The sequence below is a fragment of the Passer domesticus genome, chromosome 3 (assembly GCF_036417665.1).
Source record: "Passer domesticus isolate bPasDom1 chromosome 3, bPasDom1.hap1, whole genome shotgun sequence".
In the NCBI taxonomy this organism is placed as follows: domain Eukaryota; kingdom Metazoa; phylum Chordata; class Aves; order Passeriformes; family Passeridae; genus Passer; species Passer domesticus.
This window is the reverse complement of record NC_087476.1, coordinates 74,905,956-74,927,955: the sequence shown is the minus strand read 5'-3', so window position 1 is coordinate 74,927,955 and position 22,000 is coordinate 74,905,956. Positions and strand designations below refer to the sequence as shown.

Here is a 22,000-nt window from a genome sequence, read left to right as displayed (position 1 = left end):
ATCCTCTATCACTTTTCAAACTATTTACACAAATGACAGCTCATTCTGCAAGCAAGGATGAGGGAAGGGTGTAGGAGGTACCTTAACCAGGTGAACATCCTGTCTGCTGAGTTGGTTTTGAGACAGGTACTCCCTGTTCACTATCCATGGATGTCTCAGGACTTGGACTGCTGTGAGGCGCTGATGAGGGTCTACATGAAGCATCTTAGACACAATGTCCTGGGTTGAAAAGGAAGAAAACAGTACAAGGGAGAAAGTAATTAATGGCTGTGCAGGTTTTACTAAGATCTTTCTGTTGGCAGTGTCATCATTAGCATGTCCAATGGAGAGAGTGATGCACTTTAGACAGGCTTTATGTTCTTTAATTGTCAGGTCTTCAAAATTTTCAAGTGCAATGTTCAACTCTCAGCTAATAATGCAGTCAAAACATAATGTGGAGGGCATTAATCTTACTGAATAATTGTTTATTACTGGTGACCTTGTAGGAGTGATAAACACCTAGGGAGAGGATGCCATCTGGAGGCGTCTCCTCACCGACCTCAAGGCATGCTTACAAGAGAAACTTAGAAGAGAAACTCAACACTCAGGTAACTGAAGTTCAATTAGGTTAGTTCTACAACATCTAAACATTTTCATTTCAAAACTGGACAGCTGATAAAAATTTTACTGTGAGGCTCATAGGTGTTGGTAGCAAGATTAATATGTTTCTAGGATTGCTTGCAGTTTTGTGGTGGAAAGTATCAATGTTCTTCCATTGGATACTAACAGTTTCTAAAAATGAAATCTCTTGCAAGAATCTTTAAAGCCTGTCAAAGCTTCTGATTAATGCTGGGCAACTAGAAGCTTGCAACTTTCCTGCCCATTTACCTGTCTCACAGACTAGGGAACAGCTTCATCCATAAAGAGCTCAGCACCAGATGAGTTTTTTCTCTCAGGGTTTTCCTTGCTTTGTGATAGAGGAGTAGCCTAAACTGTGATCTGTACAGGAATTAAAACATGAAAACTGCCTGCAGGAGCAGGCAGTTAGAAGTTAACTAGCTTCTCCTAGTTAACTGAGAAGCAAAAAGGTGATTCATGCATAGACTATACATCTGTGGCATTGACAAACCTACACTTCTTTTAGAAGTGCAGTTGCATCAAAAAAAAGAGTTCTGTGGTATTTAAATCTTGAGAGAAAATCTGAGAAAGGGTTCACTGACCTTTGCAGTATCAGATACTGAATCCCAGTTTCCTCCTGTAAGAGCATATTTGCCACTGCCAATCCTGGCCAGAATCTCCTCTGGGGTGTCATCTGGTCCATTTGCAAAAGGAGTGAAGCTATGAAAAAAAAAAAAAAAAAAAAAAAAAAAGAGGGAGAGAGAAAAAAACCTATGTAATTTGCAAATACATGATTTCTAGATTCTAGTATTAACTGCCAATGATTACAACAGGAATTTAGTTCCAGAATGTACCACTGATACTGCTGCTTCTATTTCACTCAAACTATAGAGGCTGGTGGTTCCTCATTGATCCATAGAGAAAAAAGACAGATTCCTTAATTGTTTTTTAATTTTTATTTCTGTTATAATATTTTTAGGAATGAAATACTCTTCATAAAAATAGTCAGGTGTTTACCTCTTGATTTAACTCTGCTTTATTGCCAACACCTTTATTGCCAATAATATAGTACCTTGGTAACAGCAAGAAAGGACAAAAAATATAAAGCAGAAGAAAATCTGAAATGGAAAAAAAAGGAAAAAAAAAGCTTTCTAATCTATTTTGCAATGCTTTGTTAACTATAATGTGCAAGTCAATTGGGCAAAAGAAATTACCTGCAACAGGTTATTTTCTTGTCCAGCCAGTCAGAAATTACTTGTAACAAGCACCCAGCTTGTGACAAAATCAGTGTCACATGCAGAGGGTGTACTTTTTGTCTTCAGAAAATGACAAGAAGTAAGGTTCTTGCAGCTGACGAATATCTACCAGGCCAAATTTCACTCTGCAATCTTGAACAGCTGTGTAGGTTTAGAAGGAGTAGGCATTTTTGATTTTTATATTTTTCATTCAATCTGTCTTTTCTTCAAACTTGCCAGAGCAGATTTTAGATTGTTAAACAGTTGGTTTGGCCACAGCTTCCTATCCCACCTGGCTTCTGGTAGCAAATTCAATTCCTCATGCAGTATTTTCTCATTTTCAAAAACATTTCAGTCTTCACAGCAGTTCAGCCCAAAGAAACATGTGATAATATTCCAATCTATAGCTATCAGGAGGGATGCAGCAAGAGTTAAGGACTGGCAAAAACTCTGAGGTCTATCAGTAGCTCCATTAACATCATCCCTGGCTGTCTGAGCCCTCTCTGATCATAGTGATTATAGGAGGAGAAAAAAGTCCTGGACATAAATACTTGTCAGCTCCTACTAATCTCCTCTAGTCAGGAAGAACAAGACCATTCATAAATACAGTGGTGGCACCTAAAAAAGCATTTCTCAACTGATTGTATTATTATTTTCTCTGGTGTGCAGAAAAAGAGATGCAAGTTACTGGCACTGTCGGTAAACGGAATATCCACTAAGTCGTGCATTTGTATTTCTGATTCAAATATATTTGGAATTTTTTTTTCTTCATATTCAATAAAGAAGCATTTTGAATATAATCAACCAAACAAGTGTAACTGTGGGTAATGTGCTAATTTTATTTTACTGATTCCAGCTGTGTAGCAGCCATGGGCATCAGCCAAATAGAAATAGGTTCTTGGAGATCCAGCAGACTGGGATACTTCCCTACAAAGTCTTGATATATTTCAGTTGACCTTGAACACATATGTAGTCAAGAATAAAACAGATGAGACAGAGACCCCTGGCACCTTTTCTACAATCCACAAACAACAGAATAACAGAAAGTCAGAGCCCAAATCTTTGTTTTCTGTATAAAATCTAGGAATTAATCCAATCTGCTTGTCACAGCTGAATGATTATGAAGCAGATTCAATAGTCTAGAGAGGTCACTGAAAAGCTGCAAGCTGTGCTTAGGTGTGATAAATGTGCACATACCATAGTCTGAGAAATGAAATTCAAAGCCTGGTAACTCTAGATTGGGTTTACACACTTTGTTTCCCAATCATCCCGGTACATCCTATTCCTATCCTTCACTGCTTATTTCAGTCTGTGTTGTTCCCTGCATCTTCCTATGTTAATATTTAATTTTAGCCAACACATTGATAGGGGCATTTTTGCCAAGTACCTCTCAAAAATTTCTGCTGCCTGTTGCTATTCTTGCTAATCTCTTAGCTTACTTTCTGAATCCTATTTTTCAAACAGCATCTGAAAACTATGGGTGGGGGTTAACTTTTAAAGGTGCTCATACACTTCAATAACAATAACGAAGAATAATGAAGCTGAAGAGAATACATGTATCAACACAATGAATTAACATTCTTCCATGGACAAGGTGAACATGATGAGGCTCTTCATAGTCCTATGCACCTCTCCTAATGGAAAACTTTCCCACTGCTTAAGTTATGAGTGAACCCTTCAGGAGTCTAGGTCTCAATGCATAAAGGCACTTTCTGTTAAAAACCTAAACAATTTGTCAAGTGTCAAAGATATTTATGCATTCTAGGAAAAAAAAATCTAATTTTATGCGTTGACATCTATTTTCTTGCATTATATCACTGAACACACCTCTCAAGGGGGCCAGAATCCCTATCTGTGACTCCTGTCAGGCTTAATCAGTGTTGAGCCCACTGGAGACTGCTGCTGTAGGAAAGCCTCATCACTCACCCTGCCAACATGGTGTACAGCAGGATCCCCAAGCTCCAAATGTCACAGGCTGCATCATAACCTTGGCGTTTAAGGACCTGTGGGAAGGAAAGAGAGAGATGAAAACAGGTCAATCTGCATTCCTGAATTTTTAGCTTTCGATCTACAAAATGTACTGATTAGTGGTTGTGTCTGCTGACATTCCCAGGGCTTTGCTGCATATCTGCCTTGAACAGGTGGCTGCCTTGGGATCAAAATGTTCAGTAGTGCTATGGAGCAAAGGAAAGCGCAGGCTGAAATGAGCTGGTTAAACTCAGCACATCTTTCTCCTTCACAGTGTGAGAGATGAGTGCAGTTTGTTGGAGCTGAGGAGTCTGGGAGCTCCTCTGGCCATCCAACACGCAGCGAAGCAGAACAATATTTCACTGCTTTAAAATGTTTCATTAAAAAAAACCTCATTAATAATTTGATACTCCTAACATATAAGTTACAAACAACCCTGTGGATGCATCATAGGGCTAAATGACAGTGGTAAGTATTCCAACTGAGCTCAGTTTGGATTTGATACAGCAAATGGATGCACACTGAAGCATATCTAATGTCAGACTAATGAAGATGCATGCTAAAAGGCTTCTCTTACTTTGGTATAAAGAAAAGTGGGCACATTTAGACTGGAGTTAAAAGCAGGCTAAAACTTGACCCCCTTTTCCCAAGGGCAAACAAGACCCATGGTAGTCAGCAGACATCTGACCAGTAGGTTCAATATTGATACAGGATGTCAAGGTGTAGCAGTAAGGGTAAAGTCCAGATTTTATTTGTGCTAGTGCACACTAGAAGAAATGCCTATTGGGTTGGTGCAGGTCCAAATGAAAGTGAAGTCACCAACTAATCTCAGGGACCGCCTCCACATCTTCCCACAAAAGCAAATTACCCTCTGTTTAATCAGTTCTGATACACAAGGAGTTTTGTCCTCTTTAGTGGACCAGTAGATACATCTTTTTGCAAAGCACATGAAAAAGGAATGTACAAATTCAGCAAGTCTTTCTCTGACCTGCAGCCTTATTACCCAGGAGTGATTTAAGCATCTGAAGTGTATCACAGAAAAGACTAAATTCTGCTAAGGAAAAGCAGTTTGAGAAAATGTTGCCTTGACAGATTTTATAAATGATGAGTGGCAAAGCAACCATCCACCAGGTATGCTGCTGAATGAACATTTGCTACCTGGAAAAAAAACCCAACAAGCCAAAAAAACTCCCACAGCAACAAAACCAAAGAAAAAGCCGCAGTTCCTCCTATTGACAAAGCTGGTAAAATCGTGCTTCTGCCTCTCTCTTCTGCATATAAGATGCAGGCTTTTTGGCTAATTTATTTATTTCTATTTCTTTAGTTCCTGCATTCATTCCCTCTCCATTAATGTTAGTTTTTATGGGAAAAACTTCTTTGCTATTTGACAAACTCAGTTGCTTCTTGCTTCACCTGTGAGACTGAATACCCAACATTTATCTTTTGCTGTGGTTGTTCTCGTTGTGTTTTGAACAGTTACAATTTCACTTCTCTGTTTTCCTCCAATAACCAAAGTCAGTCAAGTCCAAGGTAAGTGACAGAAAAACGGGGCAGTGATGCTACTTAGTGGAGAGGGTTAATAAGCAAGTGGTTACACAACCACAAAATGATTAGGTCACTTCCAGAACTTAGTGGGATCTGAAACAGGGGCAGAAACTGGTTCTTAGTGCCACACCATAGCAGGACATCGTGGGGATAATGTGTATCCTGGAGATAATGATACCCTGGGTTCATCCAATTCTGAGAATGGCTCACATATTAGTTCAACGCTTTTTATTTCTGTAGGCTTTGACTTACTGGGTTAACAGTGTTCCAAATAGAGGTTTTTCTCAGTTGTAACAAGCAGGAATTCAAATGGGTACAAAAGCAAATAAAAAACCTCATAATTTCAAATCACAAAGCAGTAATTCTTCACAAATTCTGTAGCAAACCTTCACAATAAAATATTTTTACTTTATCCAGAAGCACCCTACTACATCAGTAGTACAACAACCTGGCTCTTTCCTCCTCCCATGCAGCACAACTCGCACTAGGTGGCAGCGTGCCTCTTTCAGATAGCCTTCATCTTTGCTCTTGCTATCATCTAAACCCCAAATTAACTGTTTCTAAAATAAAGAAGATCCAAGTGGGCAAACATGTCCTCCTTCTTTGGTCACCACCCTCTTTGTCACCAGCTCAGCTGATTTTCTGCCTTCTTAATTAGTTTCACAAGCACGTGGCAGATGTTGCAGTCAGACTCAGGGAACCTGAAAATCAAATCTAGGCTGGAGGGCAGCATTATATCACAGGTAAAATGTAAAAGCACTTAAGGCTTTATGTAAGCTCTTTGCCAGTTCTGGTAATGTTTCAATTAATCTTCAATGTCTCCTGCATTAGCAGGACCTGTCTTACTCATCATGAATGTCCAGGAGTGTGATGTCTGCTTTCAGTTCAAATCAGAAGAGTCTAATAATAAAAAGAGAAGAGCCCATAATGAAAAATAGCTACACCTATTTTAAGCATCTTGTACCTTGGAGGAAATCTGAGTGCTTCAAATCTTGCAAACATGATTTTTTTTTTTGTGGTTTAGAAATTGAATGGCTCTGGTGCCTCACAACTTTTTCAATCTGCTTTGATAATTTTAAACAGCTCATTCCCATTTCTAAAATGGAAGCCTAACTAAACCTCAATAAAAACCCCAATCTATCTTGGCAATCAAAGGGGTTTTTTTGCTGAAGAAAATCTGTTTTGAATTTATACTGCCCTGGCAATGGTTTCTGTAGAACAAATTCTGATGCTGGAAGGTTATGATTCCTGTAACTTTTGGTATCATGAAAGGATCCTGTATAGAAAGATTTTTTTCTTCCCAGTCACAGATGAACAGTGCATGGGAGAAAGAGAAAACTTAGGGAGAAAAAAGACTGCTAGATGATACCAACTGAGAGACACTGGTATTTGAAAGTAGAGAACAGATGAAGTATTGAAAGACAGTAGTTTTTTGTTTTTCTTATAAGGACCAAAATGAGCAAAGTAAGACACACATTTGAAGCAGCGTATTGCAAGTACTAAAATTTTTGATTTTCATCCCTCCAAGAAATGGGTAGTTACCCAAAAAATTAACTTCTTGCTCCTTCATTGTGAGGAAGCAGATATTAACATCTCATGAGTCAAATACAGCAAAGAGCCCAAGCCATGAAACAGCTGTCTGACCTAAGCCCACTCCTGCAGGATTCTATGAAAGGAACAGCACTTGCCACTGATGCAGAGCCACCTCTCCCTGTGCTTGGGACAAGCTGTTTAGTTTTCTTCCACTTTCCTGTCTGTAAAAATGAGAAAGCATTTCCTACATCCCCCAGAGGAGGGGTGAATTGGTACTAGGAAAGCCTAAGAGGAGAGATGTTTCTTTAGCTCAGTGAAGTCAACAATAAAGCTCTCATTGCTTTCAGCATAGTAAGAATTTTGTGCAAGGATTTTTTTCAGTTTTATCACAGACTTCTGGAATAGTTAAGGTTGGAAGGATCATATAGTTCAACCTCTCTGCTTAAGCAGGGTCCCCTAGAACACTCAGGATTGTGTCCAGATAGCTTTTGGATATCTCCATAGTAGGAGACTCCACAACGTTTCGGGGTGACCTGACACCAAGATTTACCTCTTAAACCATAATCCTGTTATGATGCAGTGCACTAGAGGGAAAGCAGACTCATCAGAAGCAGCTAGAGAAAAAAGATATTGATCCCAGTAATGAGCCAAGCATTGTGTGCACCCATCCAAGACAGACACCAGCTTCTGCCAGGAGAAAAACAACTGCTGTGACAGGACCAGGAATAGGGAAGTTATGGTAATAGAGGCTGTGCAAATGCCAGTAGCCTGTTTCTCCCTTGCACTTCTTGTAAAGGCAGCAAGTGAGGAAGGACTGCTTCCTAGGACACACTTACTAATGCAGGCTTTGAAATGTGATCCTACCTCAGGAGCGACAAAGTTGGCTGTGTAGCAGGGAGTCATGAGCAGCCCATTCTCCGCTCTGAGTTGCTTGGCAAAACCAAAGTCACAGATCCTGATAGAGTCTGGGTTTCCTGACTCATCCATGTAGAGAATATTACTTGGCTTGAGATCTCGGTGCACAACCTTAAGAAAGAACAGTGAGAAACAAGTGAGAAGAGAACATCAGGGAGCACTGGAGCTTGGCTGCCATTTCTGGTGTGCTGGTTGAGGTAGGTCAAGAGCTCATGCTGAAAATATTTCAGTTTTAGAAAAAAAGTTACTTAAAAGCCTTGGACAAATGAAGGGGAAAAAAAAGTCTGTTAGAATGAGAGACAAAATGTTTGACAGCCTCTGTGGGTGTATTGAGACAGATCTGCTGCTCTAAGAGGAGACAACTTCCTGAGGGTGGTCAAAGTGGGCTGTTGTATAAACACCTTGGTGGCAGAATCTCCTGGAGCTTGATGGCCCTGAATATTTGGCTGAAAGGTGAAGAATAAATCACATCTTGGGAGGAAAGTGTGTAAGGGTCTTCTTGTGATTGTCCATGTGAGTGGCTCACACCTGAAAGGAGGGATTAATTTCTTTCTTAATTTCAAATTGTATTCACACAATTCATGTGACTAGGTGTTTTACAGACATGCTGAATTTCAGTGGCAGGAAAACAGCCTTTATTTGTTATAGCAAGACTGAAAAATTACCATGAAAGCATAGAAGCCAAAGCACAAAATTCACTTTGTTTTAACCATGAAACAGGAAAAGCAGTAAATATTTGACTAGTTATTGAAACTGCTTATCCCTGAAATGCAGAAAAGGACAGATTTTCAAACTGTTACATATAAAGAGCTTAGACTTTAAAAGTCAGATTTTAACAGCATGTCAGAAGTCTTTCCCATCAGCTGCTCAAACTCTCACTTAATTTGGAGAGCTGAACATTTGATTTTCTATCTGTCTGCTGATTCAGCTACCCTATCTGAAGTGTTGCTAAAAGTTCAGATCTTGCAATAATGATCGTGATAGAAAGTCAACAACTAATATCTCAAGAAAGTACATGAACTTGAAAATCACTGTAGTGTGGGAAAGAAAATACTACTTTGACAAGTTTCAGTTCAGTGGAAAATGGATAAAAAGCCAATAACCCTATTTCACAAGCCAAATGTAACTATAAATATAGTAGGTATAGAGGTAGGTTTGGGGAGGGGGGAAACATATTTACATTTCAGAGAAGCAAAATCACAACTATTTGCGATTTCAAGAAGTTGAATTTTAAGAAGGTTGATGCAGCTAAGCCAAAAAAGCAAAGCTTACACCCTGAGAGTGTAGGTAGTCCACCGTCCTAGTGATGGTGCACAGCACAGCACTGGCCTCCCGCTCTGAGAAACACTTCTGCCGAAGGATGCGATCCAGCAGCTCGCCTCCCCTCATCAGCTCCATCACCAGGTACACGAACTTCCCATCATCATAGACCTGGAACAGTAACACAATAAATACATGTCTTGGACCCATCAACTTGGTAAAGGTTGGTCCCTTAATCACAGTGTTGGCTTGCTTGTGTGTGAAGTTGCAAGAAGAAAATATCAGCAAATGTGTGGGAAATGGGCTCTTTACACTCAACTAGTAAAAAGAAAACTTTATAAAATTACTTAAATCATCACTTTTTTTCCTAGTGTCTGTAGCAGCTTGCTGATTTGTCCACACTGAAATGTAGCTTTCCTGGTTTTCTATCATATCAACAGAGCAGGCTCAGCTGTTAAAACCAGCACCACTCCACATAGCTTCAAATGTCTGCTGGCTCCCACCCAAGCATTCTTCTCAGTAGTGTTCTCTCTTTCCACTTCCACAGGGTAACATTTGCCATTTCAAATATCAATATTTCCCTTTGACTCATGATCAGCTAAAGAGCTGTATTATACTGTTGGCCAACACTTGGATCTAATGATATTATATAGTTTATATTTGCAATTCTGGTGAATATATTGCTGATATCAGCTGCAAGACATATTTACATTCAATGTCAATGGCAGTTGGTAAAAGACATTTTATCATTTAAATTGGAGGACAACCATTTTCATGTCACCATCCTTTATCTGGACTGCAACAACAGGCAGTGTTATAATCATCAGTGCTAAATGTTTTTGGAAAGGAATATAAAAACTTATTTTGCACAGATTTTTTTAGATAGGAATTAGGTGAAACTCTCCTGAGGACATGTGATTAGGAGATTCTTGTATACTTCTCTAAGGTCTAAACCATAATGTACTGGCCACTGACACAAGCAGGATTTTGTTCTGTAAACTCTGAATTTAACATGGTGTGGACAATCTTAGGTGAGATTTCAGGCAGCTAAAGTAAAACACCTCTGACTAAAGGCCATTACTTCATTTAAGCATAGTGAAGGATTATATTTTCATATGAAATGATGAAGAAAAATGTAGCTATGATATTTTATGAAAAATCCCTTCCTAGGATTTTTCCCCTCCTGAGAGCTGAGGGCCTCAGGAAAGAAATGTAAACAATAACTATCTGCTGCTGTGGAATGCAACAGGTGCATCTTCCATTGGTCCCTGTAGATTGCTTTCAACTGATAACCAATCACAGCCACCTGTGCCAAGGCTGTGAGCAGTCACAGGATTTTGTTATGCATTCTATCTATCTATTCTTGTTCTTTGTAGCCTTCTGATCATTCTTCTCTCTCTGTTCTTTTAGTATAGTTTTAATGTAGTATTTTAGTATATTATATAACATAATAAATCAGCCTTCTGAGAAAAATGGAGTCTAGCCTCGTGTCCCCACACTTGGAGCATTCACCGCAACAGAAAAATACCTTAAAGGCTGCTGGAGTAGAAGGTCAATAATCCCTGGCATTAAAACATTACTGGGGAAGTCCTAGTGACTCTCCTCCTCCCAGCAAAGCAGATAGCACAGGCTACGCAGGAACGGTTGCTGCACAAGAAAGATCATCCCCCAGCCCAGCAGCACCGCTGTGTGTATTCAGCAGTGCCCCCAAACACCCACCTAGGGAGATCCCTTTTTAAATAGTGATGCAAACCCAAACCCATTTTTTCATTCTCCAGCACTGTGCCCCTTTGGCTTTATTTATGGTTTGTTAGACAGTAACTGGAGAATACGTAACCTGACCAGTCTTTTCAAACACTATCCAGTAATTTTTTAAGTCATGTTTTTCTCCTTGATTTCAGTGGGTCTGCTTTTAGCTAAGACCTTCAACTGAAGAATTTTCCAGACATGGACTAATAAGTGAGCCTGACTAGAATGTGAAAATCATTTAATGCTGAAGTGCTCAAAGACTACTCACATCTTTAAGAGTAATGATGTTTGGATGCTGTCCATATCGCAAGAGTATCTCAATTTCTTCAGAAGGGTCTCTCTTGCTCTTATCAATTATCTGGAATGAATGAAGGACAGTGTAGTCAAATACCAGTTAGCAGCACTAAGCACAAAGCAACCAGTTCCTACAGTTTAAACAAAAATTACTGTTCAAAATTCTCCTATTAATCATTATTCTACAAGAGGACAGCTCCAACCATGTGCAAATGACATCGTCAGTCAGCCATTCCTACTGCCTGTCAAAGCCAGATGGAGCAATAATTCGTTTAGATTCTGGAGGTATAGGCCCTCTTTTTGATGCCTACAGTTCTGTTTACCCATAAATAATGGCAGTTACAAGAAGTGTCATTTAGAAATTGAACAACATTGAAAGTTTTAAAATAATCATAGCTTTAAAATTACCTCTTTGACATAAAAAATTATAGAACCGTAATATTGACATATGCTTGTATATATACTGGTAAATTAATAGAAATTAATTGTCATATGTGTTTGTCAGAAATGAAAATGTATGGACATTTACTGTCATGGGGGATTTGAATTGACACTATTGGTAATCATTTGGCTCTTTGGGCCAAGCTGTTATAGTGAACAACAGAGTGACCAGACATTGTATTTGGCCATGTAACCAAACTCTCTACCCATTCCTAAACTGGAAAGAAATCTGCTTCATAGATCACTTCTATGTAGTCATTGTCTTTTGCCTTATTAGAAAATATAGGAAGATGCAACATTTTTAGTTTTGTAGCAACAGGTCTTTGAAAAACATGACACCTGCTGCTTAGAGAACATCACTGCATGGAAAGCCACTTATCAGGACAGCACTGACTTCTCAGTGATTCTGGTATCTATATTTGCCACGTCAGGCAAAGAGATTTAGTAATTTGTCCAGTTGATTAATGTTTCTCAGATTTAAATGATAAATATGCAGATTTAAATGATAAATATGGAACAAAAAAGGGAAATCTCTGCATTTTGGAATCTCAAAAGAAATTGCACAGGAGATGGTGAAAGAGTCATTCTACTGGAAACTCATTAGGAGTACACTATTTTGTCTCTATTTCTTATTGCTAGAAAACAACAGTAGTACTTTTGAGTAACAGGTTTACCAAGGTGGAATGGGTGGCATTTTCAGAAAACCATTTCTACTATTGCCGTGGATTTCAAGGCTTCCAAACTTAAATGTGTTTAGTTCTCTCCAAGATCTAGGCACAGAGCACAAATTTTAAATGATGATGTTAGCAGGGGAAAACCAGCTTTTTGAAAACCTCTTTTGCTAATGAGGATAAATGCCTGCCAGCTTTTTAATAAAATATAAGCATTTTTCATGGTTTATTTATGGTGATACAAATTCAAGTACATGAGTAGAATCTTATGCATCAGCCAAAATAATGCATAACTGAATATAAATCAGGGGTTTCATAGTCATCATGACTGGTATGCATGTTTAGTGATAATGATGGTTAGTAATTGTCCATGGCTCAGGTATGCCTCTGAGGCCATATCAGTGATTTGACTCTGAATTAATAGAAGTGTGACAAATGAAAGTGCAACAGGCAGCTGATGCAGGTAAATGGTTGTTGTCCACATTTGAATAAATAAAGGAAAACCTCAAGATACGTGAATAAAATAAACATTATTCTCCCAGTTTTGTTTTGACATTATCAAGAAGCTAACAAAGCCCTGATTGACCCACTCCACATGAGTACAACCACAGTGACTGAATGTGCCCCACTCAACCAGTGAGCCTAACATACAAGAAGATCCTCAGGGCCAGTTCCTTGGCTACACTGATAAGCCTCTTGTCAAGTTACTGGAGTAACTCACATGTGCCCCTGTTAGCATCTGCCTGCCTTGTACAAACCAGCAGAACCTACTGTGGCAAGTATTACCACCAGTGTGAAGGACCACTATCACTGTACTGCTGTAGCAAGCCATATATTCCAGACTCCTTTTCTGTTGCAGTTCCTGTGAAAACAAATATCCACAGCTGTGGAAAATTTTAAGCTACTGTAGCTAATGCAGGACTACAAATGCATATATATGTAGCCTAAAAAAAACCCAAACCAAAAATAGTATCAGGTATTGATAAAACTAAAACGAACATAACCCGAAGCACTCTGCTACTGATGTGGTAGTAACAGCAGCAGATGACATATGCAATGCAAATACAAATTGCAAGACAGTACCACAAAATATACATGCTTTTTGTTTTTAATATATGTGCAACCTGTGATACACTGATTACATGGACAAACTGCCCCAAACTGCACCATTAATCATCATCAGAGCTGTGAGGGGACCTGCAAAATTCCTCTCAGTCCCTGGGCAGTCTAATTGGACAGATCAGAACAATTTTTCTCCTCCACAGCAAAAGATTCACACCCTGTCAGAACCTCTCTTCAGTGTGCCTGTGACTTCCACTTGGCCCATGACTCCTAAAGAGGCAGAGGAGGTGTCTGCTGCAACTTCATCAGAAATCCCCCTGCAGCTCAGACTAGCTGCAACATGCACAGTTTCTTTATTTGTATATTGTGATGGCCACAGCAGTCCATTAAATAAATATGCCCCACAGCTCCACTGTGATACTCAGACTTCCTCATCTTCCTTTTCACAAAGTCATAGAATCATTTAGGTTGGAAAAGATCTCTTGAGATCAGCAAGTTCAACAATTAACCCAGCACTGCCAAGTCCATCACAAAACCAAACTGCCTTATTTACAGGTCTTTTAAATGCCTCCTGGGATGGTGACTTCACCATTTCCTTGGGCAGTCTGTTCAGTGATTTACAACACTTCCAGAGAGTTTTTTGGTGTGCTGTTAAATCCACCCAGAATTTCCCATGGTAAAAAGAGGATTTGCCACCCGGTCCCTGTCTCCTCTGAGACACTGTATTTTGCATGAATACAGACTCTTCTCTGTTCCTCTCTGGGACAACCCATGGACCTCTTGCAGCTCTTCCTGTGCAAGCAATGCTGTCTTTTCTTTAGGAAACTAATTTTGATTTGAATTCAACTAAAATGTACTTATAAACACTCTATTACAGAATTAAGGGAAGATCTCAGCTACTAGTCCTGAAAATTTGAGTAATATGTCATGATGCTACTTTTCTATTTCTCTCTTCAGATATGTGGTGAAGAAGACCAACTCAGAAAGCCACCATTATGTACAAGTAACTTAACTGAAAATGTAACCTGAGCTCTACTGTACCTTGGCCCAGAAGAGCTGTGATGCACAAGGGTCGTCCATTGCCCTTCAGAACAGAAAGAAACTGAGCCATAAAGCAAATACTTTTTTTCCTGTGCATTGGACACCCAGGGAAACTCATCCGTGTCAGTGTAGGAAAGAATTTCAGAGTAAAATGGGCTCAGCGTAGTCAATGGTGTTCTTTCTTCTGACAGAGGATTTGTTTGCTCTTTAACTATCACATCCTTTTTGTGACTGACTGTTATAAGTAAAAATCAATAAAGCAAATTTTAATTTAAAAAAATAGAATTTAGCATACAACTGATATACAGTCTTGAAAGCCACAAGAAAAGGACAGCATTGACCCCAGAAACTGACACTGGGTGAACTGTGATCTGACCTCTAGGACATCGGACCCCCCCATCTGTTCACAAATGTGGTCTGGTACAGTCTGTCTTTATACTGTTTTTCTGGCCTGAGGCAGACTCTTTCTTGTTCTTTTCATAGTCAATCATATTCATGTTGTTTCTTTTCTTCGAGTTGGACTGGAGAATACAGTTCCTGGCCAGCGATGAGCGCTGGTCAAACATATTCATGTCGACCTCTTCCTCTGAGCGATGATCATTCAGGTACAGTTGGTCTCCACCCAGGCTAGATTCTATCAGTTGTAAATTAGATCTCTCTCTCTGCCTTGGCAGCAGTTTTTCAAAGGTATGCAGTCCTCCCATGGTATGTGGCAAACCTCAGACCCCGCATGTGAGTTTAAAACATTCTTGTATACTCCTTTATAACATATACCTATTTCATATTCTATAACAGCATGAATTACATATATATCACATGACTAACTGAAAGGAAAAGGTGCATTTTCTTTCCTCAGTGGGATTTAGGTTAATAACCTCATGATATTTTAAAATTAGTCAAGCTTCTTTAAAGGACAATACCGACCACTTTCTCTATTAAGGAAGAAAGGAGCAGGACAGAGTACTTTCAAAATACCAATTAACGCATCTGTCCAGTTTTTACAAATCCTTCTACAAGTCTTCTGCATGAAAAAAGTAATCTAATTCTCCTTTGCTAATGGGTTGTCAATGGATTTAAGCCTTCCAGAGCAGACTAATGAGAATAAAAGAGAGTATCAATAAAATTCTGTGTGTAAAGCTTTGCTGAAATTGGCACAGCAACTTAACAGACAATCTATATATTTGCTTGCAGCCTTTTTGTGAAAGTATTTGCATGCTTCCAACTGTGTTGATAAATCTCTTCTTCTGGACCTAGTTATGCCGTCAGCAGATGTTGGAGCCATCACCTGTTTGGTACCACCCAGCAGCTGGGACTTACAGCCCTTACAGCCCTGCCAAAGAAACAGCACATGTGAGCACTCCCTAATCCATTTTCAGTGAACCAGCCCTGCTAATATAAATTGCCTTTTCCAACACTGAAATTAACCTGAATGACTCTGCAGGAGAAGAATAGAGAATGGCTGTGTTTCTCACATGGAGTTCTCCATCACTACAGTTGTGAGATTGGAAAAAGTTAAGAGGTGGAAGGAGACAGTTTAACTGCCTTGTTGTCTGGAAAATGAACAGCCTAAAAGAAAAGGTGAGATAGAAGCAAGAGTGAGGAAAAGGACAGGAAAGAAACATGAGATACACTGATGGGAAGAGCAGTGATATGAGCCTGAGGAGAAAGGATGGGGCTCTGGCCAGGCTGTGCTCAAGATTAGTAGCAAGGAAACTGCTCTGTTGGGTCTTTCTGTGCTGGGGAAAAAGGATCATCACAATTAAATTATCTTTTCATCTGCCTTGTCTTCAACTGCCCCAAGTGACCTTTCTTGGCAGCTGAAACAGAGATACCAGAGTGTGAACTGGGGCAGCTGAGCTGCTGGTATAGTCCCAATCTGCTGCTCCAGCTGCAGCAACACAAAGTCCAGCAGAAGGCAGGGCAGACACCTAGGTATTCTCATACCCTGTACAGCCACACCTGAAGCTGCAATGCATTTAGGCAGTGGGATTATGTAAAGTCCTTTTGACCAGCACTAGGGAACTTTGAATGGCTTTGTGAAAAAAGCATGGAGGAGGAAGACAGTTTTATATGCTTTTTAAAGCTGTTTTTTTTTTCTGTTATATACAGTTTTTTCTATATTCTGTTCAGAGAGTAAGCATGGGTTAATCTCCTTTAAGAACAGATTCATTACATAGTGTGATGTCATAGTCTCTGTAAAAATCCTTTCCTTTTCTGGGAAGGGAGGGATGAGCAAAAGAATTAATTTTATGTTCCTTTGCACATTGTACTTACATTGTGATGCATTTGAAAATTCAGGACACCACTAGTGAAACTGACTACAGGTGGGATTTGCCTCTCTTCTCAAAAAAGGAGGTGTAACAGCACACAGAGATTTTAACCTGACAGTTTCATCTACAATACTAATTCCAATGAAAGTGTCACAGAGAGAGAGTTCTTCAGTTCTGTACTGCTGGAAAATGTACAGGTTTCCATTTCAGTAATATTTCCTTCTAAAAATAAGGTCTATTCATGCCAAGCATCTGCTTTAATTTGGTTCCTTTTTTAATGTCAAATAACTCAAGCAGGATAAAAATCACTCAGAAAGGCTAAAATTATTTAAAAGAACATGGTATAATTTTAAATTTAAGAGGTCTCCAAGGAGAACTTTTCCAAGCCTAATAGTTTCTGAGGGACTATCTCCTGTGCTATTAGTTTTGATTAGCTTCAGAAATTAATTTCCTCTATCCATGCTTAAATATTTCAGGGAAATTGTGAAAAATTACTATTAAGAAGAAACAGACCTAATTAGCAATACTTTTCTGAAATAAGGACTGCGTATCTGATCAAGCTGTGCAGGTGAGACATTAAACATTTCTGCACACAGAGCATGCCCACTTGCTGACACCATTTGCTGACTTAGCACTCCTAAGCAGTCAGCTGGAACTGCTAATTAACTGCTCTTGTTAATTAGCACTTATATGGTAGCACACATTTTCTAAGCAGAACAGAAATATTAACAAATTTATTTCAATAGCACCCATGAAACAGAAAAGCTAATTTTAGGGAGAAGTCTTCAGTTTTGGAAGCAGAATAGTTTGGTGGGAAAGGCTCTGCACTGTGTTTCAGTCTGCTCTGCTCAGCACACAACCTTGGATCAGACTGATGAATTTTCAGTCTGTAAAATAACTGCATCACTGCTCTCACCTTCTACAGAAAGCTTCAGATGGAAACCAGTGAATAATATTCAGAACTTATAAAGAGGAAAAATTATTATATCAGTATGGAAGACAAATGCAAGAAACATGGTTTGAATGGCCCCAAAAGAGAAACAGAGGCACAAAGGACCAAATTCCTTCCAAAATACTTCAGGTATTCGGCAAGCAAATTAGCGAAGAGAAACATGATATTATTAAGCTGTAGAAAAACTGCTGCCTGATCCTAGGTCTCAGAAAATATCTAGTTAGCAGAGAGAAACACCGCATTCTCATATTCTTCAGAGGTTCAGCCATGCCAAGGAAAGATACACTGAGAGCTTTGTGATGAAATGGGAAGGAGGCTGCAGGAATTCTTAAGCCAGAGATGTACAACCACTACACATTTAAGATTTGCTTTGAAGCTGAGATTAAGAGGTGGCCTGCACACATTTCTGTATTCCTACCTGCCCTCTCTGATTATTTTAAGAATTTAAGCAATGCTTTGACCCCATTTACCCCAAAAGTCAGCAATGGTTCTTGCTACTAGAAACAAGCTGGCTACTTGTAGAAATGGTCAAGCCACTCCTGCCTATCTGCCCTGCCTTCTCCCACATCCTTCCAGCAGAGCCCACCCCTCTGTACTGGCCTAGCCTTTCTGAAGCTGTAGCTGCATCTATTCAAGCAGTGTCTCCTTGGAGAACTGACTTATTTCTGTGGGGAGACTATCTAGCGGAAAGCATAGAATCACAGAATATGCTGTGTTAGAAGGGACCCATCAGGATCATTGAGTCCAACTCCTATCTGAACACACTCAAAACAATAGAAAAGTGAGACCCAATGAAGTTTTACAGGTATTCTGGAAAACCCCAATCTTGAAAAATGAAGAGACATTATGTTGCCTCCTGTTGCGGTGAGCGTACATAATGACCCCAGTCCAGGGTGGAAGTCAGGCCCTTTGATTAAGTTTTTGAAAAGAGAAAACTAAGAAAGCCTTCAAAAATACTCTCACAGATCAGATGTAAGATCCTCACAGACAACAATATCACCCTTTGCTGCTTCATCCATTTTACTGTAAATCATTTTCCAGCACATCTAGAGGAAACCCTCCATGGTGTTTCCAATCACTCACAGTATGACAACGAGCCCTTATTAGAGCTATTAATGCTGGTTTCTTTGCAGAGCACTCTAGAAAACAGGCCTCCCTATGCCAATTCAAAGAAGGACAAAGATTTGTGCTTAAATCAGCTCTAAAGCCTGTATCTCCTAAATAGCACCCTATAGGCTACCAAATTTGGTGCCTCACTGCCAAAAGCTTGAGTATGCTTCAGACACTCAAAGCCATCTTTTACCTGAGTGTCTGGGCCGTGTTATTTCCTGATGCCCAGCTTTATAAACCAAATTTAATGGGAAAACCTGGTGTTTTCTGTAGTTTATCAAGGTAAGAATGGGTTTTGTACCTCTAACCTTGCATTTTATAAGGCTACATTTCCACCAATATGACAAATCCAACTGCTTGGCATGTGAAGGGGAAAACATCTCAGTAATTTCCTTGAAGAAGTTGCTTTACCAACTGCTCTCACAATCAGACTATTTTTCCCCTGAAACGCCCTTTTTTAGCTTCAAGACATTCTGTCTTCCTTTGCTGTCTTTAGCAGCTAAATGATTGTCATCCATCATTTATATCACCTTGGAGATATTTATGAATTTTGATCGCATTCTACCGAGCTCTTGTCTGTCTTACATCACACATATTTGCAGGTCTCTTGATAGAGCTTGCCTTCTAATTCTTGCATATTTTCTACTATAGATTTCCTCTAATTTATTTATATTTTATCTTAAACCATTGATATCAAAAGAGCACATGATCTCACAGGATTTAGTATTCCTACTCAGGTACAACAAGAAAAACTAATTTATATGAAAGCATGTAAAAAAGATAGAAATCTATAGGTCTGCATATTAATTGTATTAATAGAACTGTAACTACACTAGCAACATATTTATGAAATGCTTGTCTGATGCTGGTATTCAAATATTTATATTTCCATCCTATTTGAGAACATTGAATAACTGCATTACATATTCAGGGAAGGAAAGCAAATAGTAATGAAAAATTTTGGCCAGACTGCAGTAAGAAACACTTTCTCAATAAAATATTAGAAAGTATCTTTCAGTATCATTAGTATGACCTTGCAGAGGCAAAAAGATATGCTTTTCATAGATAATTTGATAAGCTATTTTGGGGAAGAGCACAGACAGACGCTTCTGGAAGCACTAAGCTGGCACTTTTATTTCCTTTCACCTAACTAACAGACTTATAATGAGGTCATTTTACATGACATCATATTCTTCTTGGTGCCATTTTTTTTCCAAGTGTGAGATGTGGTAGAGGCCTACTCTTACCCATACAAACCTGACTGTGACAGCCACCCAGCAAAGTCAATGGGGGGTTTGCATTACTAGGGATTGAGCAAAAACGGAGATTTCAGCATCTGATCCATGCCCATGCAGGCCATCCTCTCTCTGGCAGAGTCCTAATAGTGCTCTGCTTCAGCAGCAGGTAACTTCTGCTTAATTTAAAAGGGATGCATTTCCAGTGGCTCTGACCTGGAGATTGGTGCACATACCCTGGGGCCTGACCTCTGTACCATGTTCTGGGGGCACAAGGTTGGACGAGGAGTAGTTGAGTACCTGCTGGTTTGACAAGCTGGCAGACTCAGGGCCAAGAAATCTGAGGTCATCTAGCAAACTTTCCATTGACCTTCCTACTTAAATACTGATATATTTATCCCTTTTCTGCCAGACACTAAGTACTTTCCAAACAGACAAAAGTAGATACAAAGCCTTCAGTTAAATTTCCACTGTCTGTTTCACTTCAGTTACTTTTTATGGTTAAGGAGAGACAATTTTAAAAAAATCTCTCTAGATCTACAGACACCTTAACTTTCAAGAAGATTTAATGATGTTTGGACTGATTTTCTTGTTTTTTTCTTTTTTTTTTTCCCACTCTTATTTCACTAAGTAAGATTCCTATTTTCTTTACTGCATTCTACACTAAACTCCTGACTAACCATAGTACAGGCTAAGGAGAAAATGTAGTGCCAGTAAATAGTACTGTGTAACCTCTTGCCTTCAGATCAGTGTGAAGTTTTATCTACTCACACCAAGCACCTAGAAACAATCAAACTAAGATCATGAACATCAAATGAAGTGGAAAATGAAGTTTAAGGAAATGATGAAAAAATTCTGGAATAAATGGGCTTTGGTGACTAAGTCACTCACTGTTATTAGCAAATAAATAGACATATACAACCAGTTAGATTAAACAGGCCTGCTAACACTAGCTCTCCTGAGTTACTGATTTCTATTTATTGATAGCATGCTGACATCACTTCTCTGCTGGTATTGAATTTTTGTAGCTAATTAAAATGCACCTTCTCTCCAGTCTGCACACACCAAAACTATGCTAGATGTGTTTTTAGTGCTTTGCAGGTGCCAGAATTATACACGAGCTGTAGGGTTCACTCAGACTCTAGCAGAAACTAACTTATATTCCAGTGGCAGACACAGGCTGCAAACTTTGGCTTTGCTCACAACTGTGGAACATCTGGAGCCAAACAGTTGGTTAGTACATTACAGAGATAGGAAAAAGTAATGAGATTCACATGTGTTTCAAGATCGAAATTCCACTGTAATATTGGCATCTGCAAAATTGTACTTGTCAATTGGAACTATCTCTACTGTATTTTTCTTTTTCAAAGGAGGGAAAAATGTATATCCTGTTTTTAGGACATACAGCCTCGTTTTTCGCCTTGCCTCTAACAGCACAGAGGGACTGAAAACTTGCCGGAACCCAGGACACCCCTCTGGGTGCCCTGGATGGCCCGAGACCCAGGCAGGGGGCTTGGGAGTCCTGGCAGGAAGCCAAAGACACTTGGGATTTCGATCCTAATCCATGGAGCAAATTACCAACCTTATATGAAGAATCACAAGGCACAAAAGTTTAAGTAGAGTGCTAATGAATTAATCACAGGGTGAACAGTGGAATTTTGAGGATTTTACTATAGGGGTCTAGGAGGCAAGATGGAGGGATTTGGGCATTGTCCTGTGCTTCTTCCTACTTATTCCTAGCCTCCATCTTCTGGGTGATGTTGGCACATTTGGATTGGTTTAGAATAAAAGTCCAACAGTCTCACATAGATGATAGGTATTAGAAAATAATGATAAATAAAGTATACGTAGTTCATAGTATAAAATGTTTACACCAGCCCAGGGGCGGGCAGAGTGTGCCCTTGACAGACCTGCTATAGAAAGCTCTGTGGGTCGGAAAAATAATGTTTTAGATAAGAGACAATGAACAACTTTGTGAACCAGAGCTGAAGAATTCCAACTCTTTCTTCGACCATCAGGCTGGGAAAAAAGGACTCTTGGGGTCATCCTGACCGCAAAGAACCTGAGAAAAATCCACAAGACTTAACCAGCTGGATATTCTGGAGAAAAAAGCAGTAGACAT

The 22,000-nt window shown here is 39.4% G+C and overlaps 1 protein-coding gene and 1 long non-coding RNA gene across 13 annotated transcripts in view; one reads left to right on the top strand and one right to left on the bottom strand.

Annotated features, from left to right (window-relative positions):
* Window positions 1-22,000, bottom strand: part of RPS6KA2 (ribosomal protein S6 kinase A2) — a 294,786-nt gene that overhangs the window by 7,626 nt on the left and 265,160 nt on the right. For all 11 annotated transcript variants that reach the window (XM_064414038.1, XM_064414034.1, XM_064414035.1 and 8 more), the window contains 6 exons: window positions 11,071-11,160; window positions 9,066-9,224; window positions 7,743-7,904; window positions 3,759-3,835; window positions 1,200-1,317; window positions 82-219 (listed from right to left, as the gene is read on the bottom strand). In XM_064414038.1, coding sequence (XP_064270108.1) covers window positions 82-219; window positions 1,200-1,317; window positions 3,759-3,835; window positions 7,743-7,904; window positions 9,066-9,224; window positions 11,071-11,160 — 744 coding nt within the window. The remainder of the gene's footprint in view (window positions 1-81; window positions 220-1,199; window positions 1,318-3,758; window positions 3,836-7,742; window positions 7,905-9,065; window positions 9,225-11,070; window positions 11,161-22,000) is intronic.
* Window positions 95-19,376, top strand: LOC135296977 (uncharacterized). Of its 2 annotated transcripts, XR_010358972.1 has the most exons (5): window positions 95-587; window positions 15,566-15,661; window positions 15,753-15,889; window positions 17,058-17,149; window positions 17,507-19,376. It is a non-coding gene; the product is annotated as an uncharacterized LOC135296977 (long non-coding RNA). The 2 variants fall into 2 exon arrangements; XR_010358973.1 differs by lacking the exons at window positions 15,566-15,661; window positions 15,753-15,889; window positions 17,058-17,149; window positions 17,507-19,376 and adding an exon at window positions 14,228-14,596.